General features: G+C 36.8%; 1 protein-coding gene across 1 annotated transcript in view; it reads left to right on the top strand.

Moving 5' to 3' along the window:
* LOC131432208 (neuropeptide SIFamide receptor-like) overlaps positions 1-20,936 on the top strand; it is a 401,852-nt gene extending 380,916 nt beyond the window's left edge. Inside the window, exons 4-8 of the mRNA XM_058598342.1 lie at positions 4,967-5,249; positions 5,311-5,645; positions 16,609-16,874; positions 17,222-17,548; positions 17,858-20,936. Coding sequence (XP_058454325.1) covers positions 4,967-5,249; positions 5,311-5,645; positions 16,609-16,874; positions 17,222-17,548; positions 17,858-18,102 — 1,456 coding nt within the window. The 3' untranslated portion in view covers positions 18,103-20,936. The remainder of the gene's footprint in view (positions 1-4,966; positions 5,250-5,310; positions 5,646-16,608; positions 16,875-17,221; positions 17,549-17,857) is intronic.
* Positions 20,937-24,284: the final 3,348 nt, after the last annotated feature.

Here is a 24,284-nt window from a genome sequence, read left to right as displayed (position 1 = left end):
CTGTGCATCAAAGAATCCCTTCCTCAATACCAGCTCCGCTGACCGAGGATACAATACGAAATAAATCAACTCCAAGTTCCTCTGACTCCATCAGCACTATCACATCATACACTTTCCCTTCAACGGAAAATGCACAATCCATAAATTCACCTCTCCTACGACGCGGCAAACATTCGATAGACTTCGATAAGGCCATCGGGGAAATGCTGGCCCATCCAGACCAGGAGCGATTGACGGAACTGGTGGAAGGATGCTGTGGTCGAAAGCAAAAGTCAGCGGACAGTTCCGCCGATATGATGATGCGGATGGCCGCATCTGATCGGCTGTTCAGGGGTCCTCCGGGGGACCCTAAATGTCCATTGCAACATTGTGACCACTTCAAACATTCGGTATGTGGTGGTGCAGCCGCTGGAGGTTGCGGAGGTGGTTGTGCAAGTGACTGTCCACCACCGAAACCGACCAATCCCGACGATGCGGAATCGCATCAGGCAACCTGCTGTGGAATGTCGAAGAAAAAGAAGAAAGCCGCGACGAATAAGAAGGATGCAGAGAAGAAGAAAGCCGGGAAGCGAAGTTCAAAGAAAAATAAATGAGCCTTTTTCCGGAAAAATGTAATTCCATTTTGATTTGATTTTTATACTGTTCCAATATTCGGATGCGTATCTGAGAATCGTTTAAGATATGTAAACTATTTTTCACAAGACGACGCCAGGAATGGACCATCACAAGTTCGTGTTTGACAACTATCAGTGGTTTGTTTACATGTTCTTTCCGTATCATCCCATGCTGTTCCATGTTATTCTTGTAATATTTCATTTTGTTCCTTGTCATTCTAGTAAAAACAAACCACCGATAGCTGTCAAAAATGATTCTATTCACCGACAGTTCATTTGTGTCGTCATCGTTCAAAACCTAATTAGACTTTGCACGAACATGACCTAACCCTCACAAAATTCCTTGAATGTGCATAATTTGACAGGTAGCGGTGGTTTGTTAAAGTGTTCATTCTGATTCGAATACGTATTATTGGAAATGAAAATAAATCACCGGTATACTGCCCATACTTGCATATCAGTCCCATATGGAAAATCGTCATGTCGAGAAAAAGACGATTAAAATTTTATTTTCGAATTTTTTGATTTATTGTGCTACCTAATGCTAAATCGTGGTATTATTACATGAAAAATCAGTACTACACCTTTGCTATTCCAGTATTACTACAAATGAAATTATTGATATTTGCACTGAATGGGACTGATATGCGGGTACTTTGCATATGGGACAGACATAAGTTGATATTTTTTTCACATTTTTCTGAACAAACCATAAACTTTTATTGCAATTTCTGAGAGTATATTGAGGGCAAATTGCATTCCTGAAGCTAACTCAATATTGGCGAAAATCGATATGGGACTGATATGCGAGTATGGGCAGTATATGTCAAATATGAACTTTATTCAGAGTGAAGCGTTTCTCTCGAAATTAACGTGAGATGGAAGCGTTACGTTAAGTTAAAGAAGCTAGAAAGCGTTGCTCACGATAAATTAGGGGTTACAAATCATATGAGATATTTGTGGAAATTATGAATGTTAAAAACCTTTATAAGGGTTAGATTCTTGCGGTAAACGAGTTACGATGCGTTACTTTATAGTTATAGATGTTACGAAGTGATATATACGACGCTCTTTTGTAAGTTATAAGTGTTACTAAGCATTACATGTATTACTTTTTTGTGAGTAATAGGCGCTACGAAGCGTTACATGCGTTACTTTTTTGTTAGTTATAGGCGTTATGAAGCGTTACAAACGTTGCTATTTTGCAGGTTACAGAGGTTACGAAGCGTTACATGCGTTATTTTTTGTTTATCATAGGCGTTACGAAGCATTACATGTGTTACTATTTAGTAAGTTATAGGCGCTACGAAGCGTTACATGCGTTACTTTTTTGTAAGTCAATGGTGTTACGAAGCATTACATGCGTTACTTTTTTGTAAGCTATGACTTTAGGAAGCGTTACATGCGCTACTTTTTAGTAAGTTATAAGCGCTACGAAGCGTTACAAAGCGTCTTTTTTCTATAAGTTATGGGCGTTAGGAAGCGTTACATGCGTTACTGTTTTGTAAATTATAGGCATTAAATGAGTTACTTTTTAGTAAGTTATAGGCGTTACGAAGTTATAGCCATTACGAAGCGTTACATGCGTTACTTTTTGTAAGTTATAGGCGTTATGAAGCGTTACATGCGTTACTATTTAGTAAATGATAGACGTTACGGAGCGTTACAAAGGGTTTCTTTTTTGTAAGTTATGGGCGTTACGAAGCGTTACATGCGTTAATTTTTTGAAAAATATAGGCGTTACATGCGTTACTTTTTAGTAAGTTATAGGCGTTACGAGGCGCTACATGCACCACTTTTTGGTAAGTTATAGGCGTTACGGAGCGTTACATAGCGTTTCTTTAATGTCAGTTATGGGCGTTACGAAGTTATAGGTTACAGAGGTTACGAAGCGTTACATGCGGTTTTCTTTTGTTTATCATAGGCGTTACGAAGCGTTACATGTGTTACTATTTAGTAAGTTATAGGCGTTACGAAGCGTTACATGCGTTACTTTTTGTAAGTTATAGGCATTATGAAGCGTTACATGCGTTACTATTTAGTATGTTATAGGCGTTACGAAGCGTTACATGCGCTACTTTTTGGCAAGTTATAGGCGTTACGGAGCATTACAAAGTTTCTTTATTGTAAGTTATGGGCGTTACGGAGTTATAGGCATTACGAAGCGTTACATGCGTTACTTTTTGTAAGTTACAGTCGTTGTGAAGTGTTACATGCGTTACTATTTAGTAAGTTATAGGCATTGCGAAGCGTTATATGCGTTACTTTTTTGTAAATTAATGGTGTTACGAAGTGTTACATGCGTTACTTTTTTAAAGCTTTAGATGTTACGATGCGTTACATGCGTTACTTTTTAGTTAGTTATATGCGTTACGAAGCGTTACGTGCGATGCTTGTTTGTAAGTTAGAGGAGTTACGAAGCATTACTTTTTCCTGAGTTATAGGCGTTACGAAGCGTTACATACGTTCCTTTTTTGTGAATCATAGACCTTACGAAACGCTACATGTATTACTTTTTTGTGAACCATAGGCGTTACGAAGTGTTACATTCGTTACTTTTTTGTATGTTGTAGGCGTTATGAATCGTTACATACGTTACTTTTTGTGAAGCAAAAGCGTTACAAAGCGTTAAATGCGTTACTTTTTTGTGTGGTATGCCGTTACGAAGCGTTACATGCATTACTTTATAGGAAGTTTTAGGCGTTACTTTGTTGTAAATTATAGGTGTTATATGTGTTATTTTCTTGTGAGTTATGGCGTTACGAAGCGTTACGTTACCTTTTGTTAGTTATAGGCGTTACGCAGCGTTACTTATTGTAAGTTATAGGCGTTTTTTGTAATTTGCTCTGCATTACGAAGCAATAAATTCGTAACTTTAAATAAATTTTAGGTGTTACGAAGCATTGCATACCTTACTTTTAAGCCTTAGATCTCACAAAACGTTACATGTGTTGCATTTTTAAAATGTACAAGCGTTACGAGGCATTACATCCGTTACTTTTTGTATGTTATATGTGCTAAAAAGTGTTACAAAAGTTTAGGCATCCAAATTTCAACATATTGAAGAGTCACTTATTTGAAAAATCTACTGGAAATGTCAAGATTATAAAATAATTAGAAATGATCCTACAACGATATGGAATATAATGATCAAAATTAGTACGATGACATAGTTTATCGAAACAAAAACTTGTATCTAATTTCAAAGAAAAATGAGCAGAAAATATTATTTAAGTGAATCAATTGTTCTATTCTACCCATGAAGGAATAATTTTTTCTTTTCTTTTCAATATTTTAAATGGTTTTTTTTAATATTTTAAATGTTACCAACAACCACGTGCCCAGATGGAGACCGAGAGGCCCTGGCTCCTCCCGAAATCAGAAACAAAAACAAAGCTTGAGAAATATTATGGGGCTGTTGATCCTGTATATTACACCCAGTGGCGTACCGAGGAAATTTAGCGCTCGGGGCAAAATAAGAAATTTACCGCCCCCATCTTTAGTTTAGTGACAAAAAAACGCTGAACTCCATCTCCGGAAAGCTGACTTGGGCGAGCAATAAAAAAAGCTCCCAAGGATTACTTTGCCGGGTACATGTTTGGCTCAATCCATTATTATACGCCAGAGAACAAAATAATTACCCGACAATAGACTGAAGTCAGCACAAATGTTTCGAAGAAACACAAGTGTCTCGAAGCGCTTTTGATCCTTTATCAAGAATCTATTGTTATGTGATAGAGGTCTAAGATACTTGAAATCAATACAGATTAAATTTGGTCGAGAAGGCGAAAACTTTGATTTTTATTTTCTTTGATTTGCCAGCTATTTCTACACTTGGAGACCAAGAATTAAAATACATTCAATGTTACATGTTTGTGTCACCACTTATGAGTATAAATTTTCCGGACGAACTGTTATGTCGGTTTGACAAATTTGGCTAAGCATTAGGGTAGTTCACATTTCAGCAAAAAATCATACTGTGAGTCAGTCGTTTTATTGGTGATGAAAGTTACGTTTTTGAGCTCATAAAGACAAATCCCTTACCAGATCCTCAGTGTTTTGGGGGCATTTCGTCACCAAGGTCAAATTACTTAACGGTACGTAATGAACGGTATCCTGGTTTTCTGTGGCTGACTTCAACTTCTTCCAATTAATTATCAATCCTCCGGAATACGGAACCGGAACTTTCTATTGATCGACTCTCTGAGACTTTTAGTGTCGGCCGGCTTGCTCAGTCGGTAAAGTATGAAACTTTATATCTCAGAATTGATGCTTCAAATTACAATTCAAAACAAACATTTTCGCCTACGAAATTTATTCATAAAAATTCCTTTTTTACTATCTAATTTCAGATTCCTCGCCATCTGGTGGCCACTGAAGCTGCAGATCACAAAACGACGAGCTCGTTTCATGATCGTGTGCATCTGGATAATCGCGCTCACCTCGACCATTCCGTGGGCGTTGTTCTTCGAGTTGGTACCCATCTTTCCGGAGGCACCGGAAATTCAACTGTGCGTCGAAGTTTGGCCGCCGGGAACCGACGGTGCCCTGTACTTTCTGCTAGCGAACCTAGTGGCATGCTATCTGCTGCCGATGACATTGATTACCATTTGTTATATACTGATCTGGATCAAAGTAAGTCAACCGTTTGATGAATCCGGACTTTTCTTGAAACTGAATTCTACTCCATTCACAGGTCTGGAGACGATCCATCCCCGGGGACTCCAAGGATGCTCAGATGGATCGGATGCAGCAAAAGTCTAAGATCAAAGTTGTTAAGATGCTTGTTGTAGTTGTTATTCTATTTGTATTATCCTGGCTGCCACTGTACGTGATTTTTGCTCGGATCAAATTGGGCGGCGCTTTGGAGAGCAGCGAAGAGGAGCTACTGCAGATTGCGACTCCAATCGCACAGTGGCTAGGTGCGTCCAACTCGTGCATCAATCCGATCCTGTATGCGTTCTTCAACAAAAAGTATCGAAAGGGATTCGCCGCCATCATTCGATCGAGAAAATGTTGCGGCCGATTGAGGTATGTAAAACTGAGAAATGTTGTATATTTAATTTATTAAAACCATTAGTGAAGATGATCAATATTTAATTCATGAGTTCAAACGATAAGACGAAAGTATATCTATTCGCTTCGATTTTGTTACTACTCGAACTCGGACAAATGTTGGCAGCATCGTCACAGATTTCAATTGATCTACCTAAAGTATGCTTGCTTGGTATATATACTTCACAAGTACAGCCAGATGTGCAACTTTAAAAAAAACACTGACAACTTAAGGAAAAATGAAACTGTAGCAGATTTCGCCTTTTACGACATGGAAACAGAAGCCCAGTAGATCTATTATTTTTTCTTCTTCGTTTCTGCCCAATTTATCATGATTTGTCTCTTAAACGATCCAATAGTTCGTGTTCTAAAATAAAGAGTCCACTACCTTGTCTATCGATGCTTAAGTCTTCGAACGTTTTAACCAGCTGTTGCTCAATAGACTGACTGTCGATTCAACACAGGCGTATAATAATGGATCCATGTTTCATCCAACCGTAACGCATCAACACAAAAACCCGTTTTATAACGCTTAAATGTGACCAAATACTCTTGTCAACTAGCGTTACGTTGTTTTTATTTATTAGCAGTGAGAAAACGTGGTACCCATTTTAAAAACCTCTGTGATTCTAATTGATACCAGAGTTTGTAGGATGTGTTTATCTTATACTATTGAGAATTTTGTAATAACATAGTATGAAGCAAAAATTATACAAGACATGTGTTAAAATTAGTGAGCAATTTCAAGCGGAATCGATTAGCTGTTGGAACGACCCCCTTTGATTTACATGAAACTTTGCATATGTGATCAGTAAGGCAAATAAAGTATTTTTCACTGGTCTAGAGATTTTTTCATCCAACACTAATTCTTGAAAAGGGTGTATGTGTTTAAGGCAGCAATATTTTTGAACAATTATAACTCAAGATCTATGACCTATACAGAAATACTATTGAACTTTCAAAAAAATATATGTACAATCAATTGAACTTTAGAAAAAAGTTATATATACTGAAATCAAATCTTCCAAATTTAAAAAAATGAAAATATTTTACAAAATTCTTAGTCATTCCACCATAAGATTTTTTTTCACAAGGAATTTAATGAATATTTAAGGAAGTTGGAGAAGTGATATATAAAAAAGTTTCCCGAAAAACGCTTTTTGACGATTTTTGAAAACGATGTTTTATAGGAGCAAATGTGTCTGAGCAATGAAATATTATTCTTCAAGCTACGCACAATGAAAAAGTTCATAGAGAGCTACTAGAAAATAGATATTTCATGAGAATACGCCTTTTTCCTTTCTCATATAGAAAGACTATACAATGCCAAGTGTCATATACCATTCGACTCAGTTCGTCGAGATCACAAAATGTATGTGTGTATGTGACAAATAATGTCACTCAATTTTCACAGAGATGGCTGATTTTCACAAACTTAAATTCAAATGCAAGGTCTTAAAGTCCCATGCAAAGTTCCTGAGTTACATTTGGATCCGACTTCCGACACTAAAAAAGTGAAAAAATAGTCACACACGTTTCTCAGAGATGGCTAAACCGATTTTTACAAACCTAGATTCACTAAATTTTCTCGGAAATTTCTTAGCCGATTTTCAAAAATTAAGAAGCAAAAAAGGTCTTTAAATTCTTAAAAAAGATCCCGAAAAGTTGATTCAGATCCGACTTCCGGCGCCGGTATTACAGTGCAATTAGTGAAAATTTTGAATTTCATGAGTATTTTTTCACAAGCGATAGCGAAACGAGGTGCACATTTTATAAAACTTACTGCTAAATTCATCTAGTTGACAGATCTTGTTAGCAAGCGAATATATAAAACTACTTTGGGACTACTAGTCCTCGGTTTCCGCTTCCAAAAGCACCGATAATAGTAAAGAAAAGCTCTGAAAACGGAACTCACTTTAATTTTTCAGCAACGGTTAAGCCGATTTTCATGAATCGTGATTTAAATTAAAGCTTTCATCGTCTTTAAATATGCTGTGCAATTTCATCCCGATCTGGCTTCCGGTTCCGAAATTATAGGGCAATGAGTGTCAAAACATTCAAATCGTCATTCAAAATGACGATGCAAAACTGGTAATCGTCGATACGTGGAGCTTTGCTCCGTTCGCAGCGTGCTTTGTTCAATCTTGTATAACGTGCAGGGCTGCCATATTGAAATTTATGTTTTTCAGGTGACAAAAATGTAAATTTGTAAATCTTTGATCCATTTTGTACCTACTTTTTAGTGTTATTACAACATCATGATAACGATGCTTTTCTATAAAAGTACACTTATCGCCTTTCTCATATAGAAAGTTTATGCAATCTTTTGAAAAATTGACTAGTGAAAATTGGCTCAGAGGGGTAAGTGTTCTATATCATTCGACACAGTTCATCAAACTTAGCAATGTATGTATTTGTGCGTGTATGTGTGAGTATGTGTCAAATAATATCACTCATAAAATAAAAAATCTCATAGTCCCATATGCTGCTATTGAATTTTACACCGTCATTTAGAGCGACTATGTTAAAAAGGGTAAAATTCTTCTAGATTTGACTTAAAACTGATTCAATTTGTAGGCTTTATTAGTTACTTACTAAACGAACCGACTTCGGCTATACTGGTTCAAGTTTCCGGTTCCAGAAGTACCGGAAACAGTAGTCAAAAAGTTTAAAGCGAGACTCACTCAATTTTCTCAGAGATGATTTGATCGATTTCAACAAACAGGCTCAAATAAAAGTTCGTATAATCTCATAGGTTGCTGTTTAATTTCAACCGTATCCGACTTTTGGTTCCAGGACTATAGTTCAAAGTTTGTTTAATCATTTAGTGCAACGATGTAAAATAAAGAAAAATTAATGTTAGTTTACACCCAAAGAAAGTTTCTTAATTTTTTCAAGATTGAAAAAAAAATTCTTCACAGAATCTTCTAATGATGTTTTTGAAAATAAAAGTAATATAAGAAAGGCAACATTACACCACTAGGTGGATTAAAACGGGTTTTATAAATTAGTCTGGGTTCTCCATAGCCAAAAACGCTTTGCGCCCAAGCAGTGTGCAATCACTGTGAATACTACAATGAATACTAGCGACTTATATCGATTATATTCATATAAACTCTGTTTAAAATGCACAGCAACAAGCACCCAGCGACAACGATATGCCACATCACACGACAGCTTCACCAACCACAACGGAAAATAGTTTAGAAGTTTTGGCTATTTCGGGATATGATTTAGAAGAAATACCATCAGCGGTTTCACTCGTCTGAGTTTCCTCCCAACCGAGTGATCTTCTACACAAATGTAGTTGATAACCAAATACGTTGATTTTTTGGTATACCGGATCATTGTTCCTGGTTCCGAAAGTACTGAAAAAGTGTCCGTGTGCTGCAAACCGAAAGTTACTCCAATTTTCTTAGAACAACAGTCGCAGCATTTGAATGGCGCATTTAAATTGGTGTAGAAAAATCCAGTGCTAGTGTTTCTTCTGGGTATGATATTCAAGCTAAATAGGGTAAATTATTCTGCAGCAAAACATGCTTTGTGATTGAACATGTTTTTCTTATCATTACAATTATTTTTAATGACAACATATATGTTAATATTATTTGCCGTTTCCATTGAAGATATTACTTCACCAGAACGGTATTGAAATTCATTCATGTGTTCTGTCATACTCCCAGTAAAGTGGCTATGATTTTTTCTAAATCGATTCTACTCAATTTCTAGCGATTGGTGCACCCAAGCTCATATAAATTGACTGAAATTATCAAACTTTTGTTCAACTTTTTTAAGGCATCAGCTTTCAATAGTTAAATACCCAGACACGTACCCAAAAGGGGGGTCCAGGGGGCCCTGGCCCCTCCCGATAACGGACACTTTCATCGGATGGTTTGTTACATACTATTTATATATTCATTGGACCACTAGTTCTGGTACTTCTGGAACCGGAATCTGAGAACCGGTATAGCAAAAACCACTTAGTTTGGCCATCTACTAATAGTACTACACATCGAAAAAATTTTATAATTCCAAAACCGGAAGTCGGATTCATATAAATTTTCTTAGTAATCTATGGGATGATAAATTTGTTTCACTTGAATCTAAGTTTATGAAAACCGGTCGAACAGTCTTCAAAAAATCGAAGTAAAATAATTTTCATTTTGGGACTTTTAATCATTATTTCCGGAATCGGTATCTCTGTTATCGTTTTTTAGCCAATAACTAACGAGATCAGTTAATCAGAAGTTTCTACCAACTAGTTTGAAATAACCCGCTTCTATTGGCAATCGATTTTGTTTTGTGCTTATCACCTTGTAAATTCAGACCCGGAAAAGTTCCGCCATCTCCGAGAAAAGTTAGTGCACAAATTTTCACGTTTGAACAGTAATGATCCTGTGATTCCGTCAACGGTAGTTGGGGCCAGATAAAATGCTGGATCGGTATATATCTGGCCACAAGACCTTTAAAATAAATTTAAATTTGTTATAAAATTTAAGATTGCGAAATCTCGATAGCCCAGTGAACGACCATAATTAGGTTAAAACCGGGGGTAAATAAACGATATAATAATAATGAATTTATTCGAATTGTATGTGGAATTCAGAGCTCCGGATTTCGCCTCAAAATTCAGTTTTTACAGTGATTACATACCCTTTCTATGTGAGAACGGGAAAAAGGTTTTCGCTCTAAAAAAATATTTTTGGGAGTCACAATTTGAATAAAGATTACGTGGCTAGTGCTCCTGCATACTACACCGTGAAATAGTGGTTTCGAGAGAAGCCCGCAGCGCATGCCTTCCATTTCGATTAAAAAAATCAATGTCAAAATTAAAGGAAATGGTGCTGGATGATCAGAAAGTACCATAAGGATTAATACTGAGCAAGCATATCATAGTTTTAGCAGGATTCCGCGAATAAAACAGATATCCTGTCGCACTTGCACACTCAGAAATAAAAAGAGGAACGCGAGCACACTTCGGAAGCATGTTCGCATATGCTGATGCAAATTGGTGTCGGTTGGTTATTGTTGACGAAGCTTAGATCCATTATTATACGCCAGAGAACAGAATGATTAACCAACAACAGACTGAAATTGGACGGAATGGTTCTAAAGACGGTTCTTTAGGGTTGTCATAGTATAATTTTCGTGGACTACACCGTTGACAGCAAGTATAAGTGTGCATTATTAGAGCGAATGAGAATAGGAAAAATCGGGTTTTCAAGAAAATGCGCAGGTACACAAGAGCATAGTGTAAGCTTCATTTTGGAGTTCTGAACGCTGTACTTGAATCAGTTATTTTGGTAATAACTTTGTTAATATTATTCAGCAAAAAATCTATTTTTGGCTGTAGTTTTGGTGTGTCTCATTTCTCGAATGGACAAAATATGGAATACTTGCAGGACTAATTTGATACTTTTATGTTGCTAAAGGAAATATGTTGATACGTTAAGGCGCTTAAGAGTTATGCAATGTTTTTGATTTTTTGAAGGTATTTTTAAGACTAATTTAAATGAGTTAAAATAACAACACCCTTCCAATTTTGTCTTGAATTTTTATTTATATTATGACCTTTCGGGAACCGCATAGGATACATTTTCATCGATCAGGCATCTAATGAATTTTGATATTTGACGGTTGACTAGTTTTGATGTGGAACACATCTTTATTTTCTATATAGTGGTGTAAATCAGAAACTCTAGGAAAACTACACGTAGAAATGTGGTCAGGTTTTAAACACTTACAGCTCAGTCTATTTTGTATCAATTATTAATATTATTTCATCATTTGATAGGAAATATTTCTACGTTTCGATTTGAATGTATCAAGCCACGTATTTTCTATTATATATGATTGAAATTTTGATTAGTAGCGAGCAGTGTCCTATTTGGCTGCTAAAAATCTTTGGTATACCGGATTTCCCTGCCATAGACGACGGTTTTGAAGGAGTAAGCGATGTATCAAAGAGAAAGCATCGCTCTGATTGGTCAATCGATGCAAAAGCGAAGCTGTTGGAAGCACGCGAATCTATAAATAGAAGCGAAATTAAAGCTAAAGTTTCAGTCCTACTCGTAGCATGCTAGAGGTAGGTTGTTGCTAGACAGCAAGACAAAAACGTGCCAGAAAACGATTTGAAGCTTTAAGGGCTGAGGCCAGTCAGCGTAAAACCGTGTGGCTCGTTGTGCGTATTACATTTCTCTCCATGCTCTCTCGTAAATGTGTAAAAAGACTCTCGATGTGGCCAGGTGGCCAAGAAAGTTTTGATATTTTCGGTTATAAGTTTGACTACATAACATAAAATCCAATAAAGCTACCGCTTGTTTGGCAGCCTTGCTGAGCCGATTTTATTTCTCTCTCATGTTTCGTTACGTTACCAGGATACAAGAGCAGAAAAAAATGGTGCCGCCATAGAAATGGACTTACCATTACAAAAATAACATTCACTTAATTTTTATCGCGACAACATATATGTTTTTATGCACTAATCGCATCTAAACTAAATTATCTAGACATTGTCTGGATAGATTTTTGATCCATGCTTTTGAAGGCGAGATATGCAATGAACAAGTTGAAAGTTGTCGTTTTCAGCTATGCAATTCTTCCTTCAGAAAAAAAGACTTTTCCGACCGCTATAGTCAAACAGTCATTCTGAAATTTTCGCAGAATAATCTAAACTAATTTTCTAAGAGATTGTCTGTTGGGTTTTTTGATATTCGTCACCGTTTCTGAGAAAATCAGATTTGAAGCGTGAAAATAACCCTTTAAAACGCCCTAAAACACACTTGCGTCAGCCCTTAATTGGTATGCTCTGATCTTGTGTCATGCAAGCTCGGAATTCCATGTTATGTCGTTTCCCCATGAGAAATTGACAACTACCCCTGGATAAATTTTGAATGCTTAAGATTAATTTCTAATTTATATTAGATGAACTCGATTGATAATGAGAAATAGTTTATCGCTTCAACCGAAATCGCAGAATGGTAGAGAAACTTAACACTGAAAAAACTGCTTGCATAAAAAACTTGAACACAAGCTTGGCGAAGAGATTGATCGAACTTTTTGATTGTAGATCATTAGAAATTTTGGTAGCCTTGTTCACATCAATGGCTCGAACAACCCCATGGGGCTGATCCTTGTAGTTTTTGATGAAAAAACAATCATAACTTTTTACTGGTAGCTCATATGAAAATGCTTGGTTCAGCAAAATTGTGCGCAATAATTAGTTCACCAACTCTGTTGGAAACAACTTTTCCATAGAACGTTTCACAAAAAAAACTTAGAACAAAATTTGATTCAAACGCCATTTGATTCAAACAACTTTTATGAAGACACCAACAAACAGGAAACTAATGTTTCATAGTGAAAATATATGTATATCCAAACCAGAGATGCAAGATAAAAATTTAAAATACATTCATGAACAGTTTTCTATAAAGAATGAGGCACGGAATTGGTTTAGCGAACAAAACAAAACGACTGCGGCAATTTCAAAAGTTTGTACATTTTCACGAACATCTACGATAAACGTGATTTTCAAAAGTCTCCAAAACGGTCTGCAACTAAAATTAAATATGTCTTCAGGTTTTTTTTTAGAAATCTGCTAGTCTGGCATCGCTGATCCAGACCCGGAAGTTGACTCGTTAAAATTAAATTGGATATGAAATTGCTAAAATCGACTCTACCATCAACACGAGCTCGACAAATAATCAACAAATTTTGCAAATTAGAAGAGCTTACTGAATAGTTTGAAAGTATTTGCTTTTTTTACATCGTCACTTATACGAGCACACCCTTGCAATTGAAGGTTTTAATATTTTCACTCAGTATTTCCAAAACCAGAAGTCGAATCCGAACAATGGGACTATATGATAAAGGGAATGTAAGAAATCGATCATTTGACACGAAGAACATCTTGCTTCAATTTCTCACTGTCCACTCCAAAATATATGAGCATATACTTAAATTGCTAATTACTTGCCCTCACTTTAAAAAAAATCAAAAGATACTAAAAGGCACACCCAGAACTAGACACATAAAGAATCATCAGTTACATGCGTTATTTCCTATTTGTTGGCCCCTCCAGAAACGAAATCCTGGGCAGGATGCAGGTCCGTCAATCACAAATGATTTTGGATTTTCGGTGATTTTCCCAGCCCTTCAGTGGCGTACCAAGGGAATTTACCACCCCCCGCGCTAGGATACGCCACTAGCCTAAGGAAAGAGTTTTACCATATATTTGGGAAAATTCCAGATTAAAGCGAATTATTAAAAATACAGATCAGAGGGGTTGTGAGGTCCAATGCTAAATTCTTCATAAATATAGGTGCAATCTAATCAGGTCCTTTGGAGACATTCAATTTATTTAAGGCATGTGTTATAAGGAGTGTATCGAAAATAATCTATACACAAATTTTCCTTTCTAATTATGATAAAAAACGATATTTTATTCAAACCAAAAGTTGATCTTGTACGAGGTTAAACTTGAGCATTATGAAAACCGAATGAAATTTAAGTTATTCCTTCACGAATTTTCGGACTTTTGATCGAACGCTCTTCATCAAGTTCCGGACAAGTGTCGCATCGCATTTTTTGGACGCTTCAGCCCAAATTGTTTTGAGCTCCTGAAAGTTCCCAGCTGCCTTACCAGTCTTCTTGAAGACTCTCTTCACGATTGCCCAGTAACGTTCGATGGGCCGAAGATGAGGGCAATTTGGTGGATAGATATTTTTCTCAACGAAATTTATAGCCTTTTCCGCAAGCCAATTGAGAGTGGTTTTGGCATATTGAGTCGACGCTAAATCCGGCCAAAACAGTCGAGGTGCACTATACTTCTTATATAAAGGCAATAAATACAATTTCCGGACCCTTGTTGCTGCTCGCCTCTTCTGTTCTACACTTTGTTTCGAGATTTTCTGCTTCTTGTAGGTTTTCAGGTTATTTCGCCTCTTGTTACGCTGGATCATTCCGACAATCGTTCCTGCTTTTTTGGCCAAATCACGTATTGACATTGATTTGTTCTTCATGATTAGAGATACCACTTGCTGGTCCAGTTTCAGGTTGGAAGAACCGGGTTTTCTGCCTCTTCCTGGTAGCTCATTCAAAGAATAGTGTTCACCAAACTTACTAAGGGCTGAGGCCAGTGTGTTTTAGGGCGTTTTACAGGACTAGTTCACGCTTCAAATCTGATTTTCTCAGAAACGGTGACGAATATCCAAAAACCCAACTGAAAACCTCTTAGAAAATTAGTTAAGATTATTTTGTGAAAATTTCATAATGATTCTATTGACTTTAGCGGTCGGGAAAGTCTTTTTTCTGAAGGAAGAATTACATAGCTGAAAACGCAGTCTTTCCACTTGCTCATTGATTATCTCGCCTTCAAAAGCATGGATCAAAAATCTATCCTGACAATGTCTAGATAATTTAACTTAGATGCGATTAGTGCAAAAAAAATATGTCGCAATAAAAATGAAGTGAAAGTTATTTTTGTGAAGGTAAGTCGATTTCTATGGCGGCGCTATTTTAGTTCCCTGGTAACGTAACTAAACATTAGAGAGAAATAAAATCGGCTCAAAAAGGCTGCCAAACTAGCGGTAGACATTCTGAAATTTTCACAGAATAATCTAAACTAATTTTCTAAGATATTGTCAGTTGGGTTTTTTGATATTCGTCACCGTTTCTGTGAAAATCAGATTTGAAGCGTGAAAATAGCCCTTTAAAACGCCCTAATACACATTGGCCTCAGCCCTTAAGGATGGTTTTAACACTGGCATGATGAATTCCAAACCGCTTCGCCAATTTTCGCATAGTACTACCCTTCCCACTTAGCCATGCACCCAGAACCTTGATTTTCACTTCCATTTCAATACGCGACACTTTGAAAACACAGAATTTCAACCGCTCAAACAAGTAAACAAACGTAAGCTGACAGCCAAACGCACAGCATGCTGTGATCTGGGCATAAAAAACCATCACAAATACATGCGTACAACAGAAATGTATGTGGATAGCTTATTTTCGATACACTCCTTATTTCAGCTGTTTTTCAAAGAAGGGCGAATCTAACATTGACAGCAAATGGAGAAAAACAACGATAAATGTTTCGACTATGGTTTCAAATCCTATTTGGAAATTAACGTATATTCTCAGATCACTTTTTGATTAGTTGATGAACTGTAGGTTTATTTTTAAAAGGCATGCAAATTTTACCACTTTCCTTCTATATCTACTGAATAAATGAACATAAAAAGAGTTTCGCCTTTTTTAGATTTGTTTACTTTTATGCTTCCTGTGTGAATTATGAAGTTACGCCCTTGCGCATTTTTCGTGAAATTGGTTGGTTTTCGCAACTAAGATAAAACTGCGGGTAATTTTGTCGTCTCATTTACTATTCCCAGTATTAAAAGGTTCGTGAACTATCTAAAATAAAGAAAATAAATAGTTTCGCCCTTCCTTACTAACAATTGAAGTATCGCCCTATTTATTGACATGGAACACGAAGGGCGAAACTTACGTAAACAAATGGAATGACAGTTTCGCCCTTTATAGTTCTTTGTATTACTAAGATTGAGATTTTTATAGAATCCGAATTTTTAGGCAAAATTGTTGCATTTTGAAGCATTTATTGGTAGGTGAGAAAAACTCGATTTGTTTACTTTTGTAAGATTCGTCCTACTTTGAAAAACAGCTGATTTTTTCAAATATGTCGGATTTGCATTACTATCTTTAGCCTACCTTGGAAAGAAATCGAATTACCCCGGTCTCCTTCACACTTCAAATTTAATGAACATTTTTTTTAAAAAATTCGTAAAAAAATTACAAATTTTCTTTAAGTTTGTTATCAAAGTTTTCCTGTTGATACATGGCATTGAACTTACATTTTATTTGAATTGTACTCACTGAAACCTATAAATAAATAATATTTTTTTCTCGACCAACATAGATACTACGAAACAGTGGCCATCGCCTCGTCCTCGACCAGCACCAGGAAATCGTCGCACTACCACAACAGCACCAAACGTCCACCGTACAGTCCGTCGATCAAGTCTACGGATGCCGTTTCGTACATCTACGAAGAAAAGGGCGGACGGAAGCACAACGCGATCTCGAAACAGGACAGCAACCTTTCGCGGCACATGCTGCTCAAGCAGGACAGTAGCATCTCGCGCCAAACACTGCTGAAACAGGATAGCATCGCCTCCCGATCCGGTACTATGAAACTCCCAAGGAGATTCTAAAACTATGCATTTAACTAACTTCCAGAGTAGGGCTCACGTGTACACACATTCGTTCGTTCGAGAGCTTTCTACATAGATTGGTTTTATTTCACAGTATAAATATACTTGCTAGTGACGTGTTTTAGAGTATAACCTACTACCGCTCGCAAAAGTGAGTTGTAATGAACTGTCTATCTTATTTGTTTTTTTTTTTTTATTTTTTTCTCTTTCTCTGTCTGTCGCTGTCTGGTTCGCCATCATCCTGCCAACACCACCACAACCTCCACCACCACCACCACCTAATTCATGAATCAAAACTAAACCACTCTCATCATCTAGCAATACTGTATCGACAAGATAGCGACAATTCCCGACAGATGCTCTTGAAGCAGGACAGTAACGGTTCGCGGGACTTACTTTCCAAGCAGAACTCGGCCTCGGACTCGATCTCCCGCCAGGACAGTCAGATTTCGTACATTGAACCGCGCAAAGGCATCCTGTGCAAACAGGACACGCAAATATCGTACATAGAAAATACGAGTGCCAACAAAAAGTACTCATCCTCGCTGTCTAGCCAGGACAGTGTCCTTTCGATCATTGAACACAAAAGACACAAACTCGTAAAACAAGACTCTATTTTCTCATTCAATGAGCCCAACAAGTCAGGTAAGAAGAAGCTTTCCTATAGTTGGTGTCCAAGCACGTCTCCCGCACGAAAAAGCACGACATTTCCTATCGCACAACCACCACCAATAATAGCACTAGAAAATCCTACCACTAGGTGGCCGCTTTTCGGAGCTCATAGTTGTTGTCTAACTGTTCACCATCATCATTTGTACCTCAACCACCTCAACCACTACCACAACTACCACCACCACCACCAAAACCACCCACAGTGCAACAGACAGCGTCGCACGTCGCTGCTGGTACCGACCATTAACCAACGGCAACCTCTATTGTTCTTGCTTATTGTAGTGTACGAGAGTTCGGCGGCCGCACCCCCAAACAAACGGCACCAGCTGGTCAAACAGCATTCCGTAATCTCGTTCGCCGACCAGAAGCGTGGTGGCAGTCTGACAAAGCAGGACTCCGTCACAACGATGCACCGAAGCAACGGCAACGGCGAGGGCCCGTACATATCGTCGATCCTGAAAAAAACCGACTCACAGTGCAGTTCGGCTTCTCCGATAAGGAAAAATATTGGATTTTTCGAAGGATAGGTTTTACTAAGCTTGGCCGACCTTCATCCTGGGTCGTTTTGAGAGGACACCGGATCCGGCTGCCTAGCTACCGTAGAAGAAGAACCCTAAAAAACAACGCTCATTTTAGTTGTGTGTGAAAACAAAAACCAAACACGACGAAGGATACATCTCAATGTTCCTGTGGAAACCCGCAAAAAAAAACCACGCTTCGTTGCGCTTCGTAGCTACCGACAGGTTCAGGCATTCTCATCCAACCTCATCATACGGAAAGCGAGCAATGTTGCTTTCAAGCGGATATTGTCCTGCTAAAAATATATCATCCCATCCTACAGTTGATAAAAAAAACTCCCACCGCTCACCGCACCGGCGCGCACTTGTTCATTTGACAACCCAACCCTATCATTCTCATGCCGATTGGATCTCAGTTCCCAACAACTGATCCCCTTTCTACACACAAAAACTTTCACCATCACCCAAGAAACGGATACAAGACATCTCAGCAAGCGAAGCAGAAATGCCACTTTACCCACTAGCAGGTGCAAGAGCAGAAGAAACAACCGTCGAATGCAATTTGGAGCGTTTTTGTGAGCGCCCATGCAGCACGATTCGATCGCACAGACGGAAGAGTTTACTCTCCGGTCGGTGTAGGAATAAGTATATGTCAGTCAATATCGAATTGATTTGTGTTTTGAGTGTGAAACTATTTCTGAAGATAACAAACAAACATCAGCAGATCCGTACAGGACACGGCACATATACCTAAATAACCTATCGAGCAGAGAAAACACAAACCGTATAGTAATAACAAAACACATACATCGTTAGGACAGAGTATGAATGAAAATGAACCGATCATCGGTATTAGCAAGTTGATAACAAATTTCCAAAGCTAGTGAGAATGAGCTTTTCTATAATGCTAAGGTAACATAAGCTTTACAAGATATGACGGAACGTAGGATCAAGTTTCGATGAAAGTCGTAATATTCAGTTCTTTACTACTGAGGTTTCCACTGAACGGGCGGAAATTCTTTTTACGGAACTTTTTGGTGTTCATTCGTTTTTTTTATGTTTATTGTTGTTACTTTAAATGTAGCTAAGTTAGACCGAGGGGAAGGGCGTCAACATTAAAAAAACTATAGTACCTTTAATATTATTTTATTATTTACACAAGATTAAAAAGACTGTTTATAAATTTAAAATAATCAATTGAAGAGTCTAGTCAGCATGTGTTTACTACGGCAAAGCATGAAGCACGGAAAGAAATCCGTTACTGCTGTCATGATTTAAAAATCATGAACCAAAGATAACAAATATACAGGATCGTGTTAAATTTTCTTTCAAAACATTCCACTACGTTCCGGAACGATAACAAAATCCTCCTGCCTGTTATTGAAATACAACTACAACAACACAACAATTTTAACACTTATCAAACGATTTCCATAAGTGGTAAAGACAACTTTTTTTCCGTGTTGCATAAATCACACGAGAATTCGATCGGAATAAAACAAAAACAAACTTTAAGGGCTGAGGCCAGTGTGTTTTAGGGCCTTTTAGAGGGCAATTTTCACGCTTCACTTCTGATTTTCTCAGAAATGGTGACGAATATCAAAAACCCAACTGACAATCTCTTAGAAAATTAGTTATATTATTCTGTGAGAATTTCAGAATGATTCATTGACATTAGCGGTCGAAAAAGTCTTTATTCTGAAGGAAGAATTGCATAGCTGAAAACGCCGTCTTTCAGCTTGTTCATTGAATATCTCGCCTTCAAAAGCATGGATCAAAAATCTATCCTGACAATGTCTATATAATTTAATTTAGATGTGCATAAAAACATATATGTTGTCGCGATAAAAATGAAGTGATTATTATTTTTGTGAAGGTAAGTCGATTTCTATAGACGCGCCATTTTTTCTACTCTTGTTTCCTGGTAACGTAACAAAACATGAGAGAGAAATAAAATCGGCTTATAAAGGCTGCCAAACACGCGGTAGCTGTATTGGATTTTATGTGATGTAATCAAACTTTTAACCGAAAATAGTAGGTCGCGTTAAACCACGTGGCTCACTGTGCGTATTACATTTCTTTCCATGCTCTCTCGAAAATGTGCAAAATGACTCTCGATGTGGCCGGGTGGCCAAGAAAGTTTTGATATTTTCGGTTACAAGTTTGCATAAAACGTGTCTGCATCCAATAAAGCTACCGCTTGTTTGGCAGCCTTGATGAGCCGATTTTATTTCCCTCTCATGTTTCGTTACGTTACCAGGAAACTGGAATGGCGCTTGCGTAGAAATCGGTTTACCTTCACAAAAATAACATTCACTTCATTTTTATCGCGAAAACACCTATGTTTTTATGCACAAATCGCATCTAAATTAAATTATCTAGACATTATCGGGATAGATTTTTGATTCATGCTTTTGAGGGCGAGATATTCAATGAACACGTTGAAAGATGGCGTTTTCAGCTATGATATTCTTCCTTCAGAAAGTCAATGAATCATTCTGAAATTTTCATAGAATAATCTAAACTAATTTTCTAAGAGATTGTCAGTTGGGTTTTTTTATATCCTTCGCCGTTTCTGAGAAAATCAGATTTGAAGCGTGAAAATAGCCGACTGAATCACCCTAAAACACACTGGCCTCAGCCCTTAACTTTCATTTTAACCAACAGCAAAACACAAATCTAGCGTGAAGTGAATGTTGCACTCAAAATTTTGTCTCATGTGAAAGCAGCACCCATATCGTGGTGGCACCTCGTGTCGGTCGTGGTGACATCTGCAAGTGTTCGCCATGCAGATTAGGCAAATTTTACACACAGTTCATATGTGAGTCTGTTTTCTATGGTGAAACCAATCATTTTAAATTCTCATGATTTAAATTCTCATGATTCATGATTTTTTATCAAATCATGGTCTGGAAATTCGTTACTTGAGAAATGTATTTCATTAAAAACTCGTAATTCCAATTTTATTCCTGGATATCACTTTGAACCTTCTGTCACAAGTGATGTTATGGAATGCTTAATAGGTTAATGAGGAGCAGACAGGAAAAAACAAAAACTACTTAAAATGTTTAGCTAATATTTGCAAATTGTGCCATAAAAGACAATGAACGGACTAAATACAGCAACACCTTTTATTTGACCAACATCAACGTTACGTTTTGTATGAATATATCTGAATGTAAAATATATATTTACCAAGGATGGCTTTTATCGTATCAAAGAACGCTCACTAGCAACTCTTCACACGATTCAATCAGTGCCATCAAAGAGAGACGGATATCATCGCAGCAACAAAAAACCGGCATAATTCATTTAACAAAAAATAGACACCAGTGCGAGAGCGAATTTCTCGCGATGACCTGTCTTAGAATCAAAGGTTAGCACGCAGCTGTGGAGATTCTCTCTGAAGCAACAAACGGTCGCTTTTTCTCGTTTCGCGATCCGATTCTGTATGGACAGTGGATAATTGCGATAGAATCATTTTACTATTGCTGCTTATTCTAACTATGTGCATATAACCTTTGTATAAGTTGTGTCTATGAAAATGTCTGTGAATGCTCCACACAAGGGTTTTGAAATATTGCAACCTAGTATGAGAATCATCAAGTCGAATCATCGATTCGATTTTCTGCGATAATTGTCAACTTGCGATTCTCTCTTGGTAAATTCCACACAGCACCGTTCATTATCAGACTGTAATTTTTTTAAGAGCCGTGAAATACTCAGAGTATGAAGTGGAGCGAAGAAATGCAGAAAAATTCTCTCGTGGTTCATGCATTGAGAGACTCGAGTTCTTGTAGCATCTTCTACCGGATTTCGATGTATACAATTTAGATAAATATTGAGCAGCTTCTGTCAAATTTTCGGCAATCACCAACACTGATATTTGAATTTTCTGTAAATCGAAAAATAAATGCGACTAGAATTTTGGAACGCCATGCAACGAAAGCTAGGAAAATGATCCTGTTTCAACATTTTGGCTCTATTGATCCACCTAAATATTTTAAATAAGAGCGATTTGAAAAAAAGAAAAATCATTCCGCAGTTTGTAACAAAAGAATGTGCAAGATTTCGATATGAAGTTTGACATTTATTCGCGCGTTTTTTCGCGCTTTTCGTTTAAGTGAATTCTCAAATCAAACTTGGACCAATTAAAGCAAAACTGCTTGAAGAATACGTTATTTTAAGCATTGTCGTTCTTCAAAACCACAATATTTCAATTCAAAATTAAAATGATTCGAATTAAATAAATTGAAAAAAATCTTCAAAAGAAATTCGCGAGGTGCTTCTCATTATGTTAGCATTTGAGACATTAGTCAATGTCAAAAAATTCAAAAGGAATTTCCTAAAAAATATGATCATCACACAGTATATCATTTAATTCATATTTGAAATCTTCATATTTCAAAACATAACGCCTTAGGTTATACCCATCAGTGTAAGGTACGTTACGTCTAAATTTCAGCAAAATTGATCCGAATGGTTCGTGATCCAGAAATTTTAAATCATGGTGTATTATCATCAGTGTTGCGAAAATATCAAATATCACCGCTGAAAAAAATCATGCCCGATTTTATCGATTAATTATCATTATCCTCAAAATCAACGTTGATTATAATCACTCGAAGAGAGTATGGACAAAATGTCAATATCACTACAGCGACATCCGATAAACTCACACGTGATAATGAAACGATAATCATTCAAAATCATTCTCACGATTATCAGTCCTGCAGCGATTTGCACTGAAAATGGTGATATTTAATTTGGAGGGTGATGTATTGGAAATCAATTTCAAACTAATTTTTTATATGTCATGCAGTGATTAAAAACAATTATAGTGACATCTCAAAGCAAGTTTCATGCAGCAGTTTCAAAAATTTTAACACTATTTAATAGCATATCATCCAGATGAGTAACAGGAGCGCAGGAGCGAACACAAACACGTGTTCAACCAAGTGCTATCGTAGCCAACATAGCTTCTCATCAGAGGGCTGGTTCAAGCGCTGCGCTAAACCCTTCACTCCAGTTACTTCTATGAATCAAATCAACTCTAAACAGCTTTTAATTGCGTTTAATCTAATTTGACCATAAAAGTAAATTTATTCTGGAATTAAAACAACGGCTTTTGTCTTTATAATCATTATTATTCATTTTTTCGCTGTATTTGCATTGCATATTACTATTGCGTAATGTACTACACGGAAAGAAGTTCGTTACTGCTATCATGAATAGAAAATCATGAAACCAATCATTTTAACTTCTCATGAAACCATAAGCAAAAGGTCTTCTCCCATGAAAATTAATCATGGTCCGAAAGTGTGTTACTTGAGGAATGTATTTCTTTTAAAGCTCGTAACTCCAATTTTCTATCCGGATATCACTTTCAACCCTCTGCCTCAAGTGATATGATGGATTGTTTAATAGAATTATGGTAAGACAAAAAGCAGACATTGAAAAGCATGAACTACTGAGAACTTTTACTTGATCCTGAGGCATATTCATTTTATAATTGTGTTAGTTTACCCACCGGCAGACAGACAATTGACAACATAAAGATAATGAACCGAAAATTTACATAATAAGTTTTACATTTGATATGAATATATCTGAATGTATTCTTACATATTCGATGTGACTGTTGTTGTTAAAATTATATTCCGAGAGATAACGTAAACCGAAAAATAATTTCGACTGTAAATTAGGAGCACCATCTAACGAAAATTAGATTTTTGTTGTTGAACCAGTTTGATTAATTTGTTTCATAGATATAAGAACACAAGTTGTATTGATTCACCTAAATATTTCAAATAAGACGATTTTGCAAACGATGTTTTAAAAACAAAAAAGGAAAAATCGATCCGCGGTATTTGCAAGCATTCAACATAGAGTATCTTTTTAAGAAGTTAGATTCACACGTGAATTTTCATGCAGTTCGTTTATGTTTCCCAAATTCTGAAACAAAAAATCAAATCTGGAGCAATGAACGCAAGTAAACACGTTATATCATGTATCGTGGTTGTTCAAAAACATATTTAAATTGTTGATGCTTCAGATTAAAAAAGAATTCGTTGTGCTTTTCACTGTTTTGCTATTCAAATGTACATTATTTGAGACATTTTTTTTTTCATAAATACGTTTATTTCTTAAGGCAGTTTACATAAGTTTTTCTTCGCCGTAGCATCACTTTT

This window comes from Malaya genurostris, chromosome 2, assembly GCF_030247185.1.
Source record: "Malaya genurostris strain Urasoe2022 chromosome 2, Malgen_1.1, whole genome shotgun sequence".
Taxonomy (NCBI): domain Eukaryota; kingdom Metazoa; phylum Arthropoda; class Insecta; order Diptera; family Culicidae; genus Malaya; species Malaya genurostris.
This window is presented reverse-complemented; position numbering and strand designations above follow the sequence as displayed.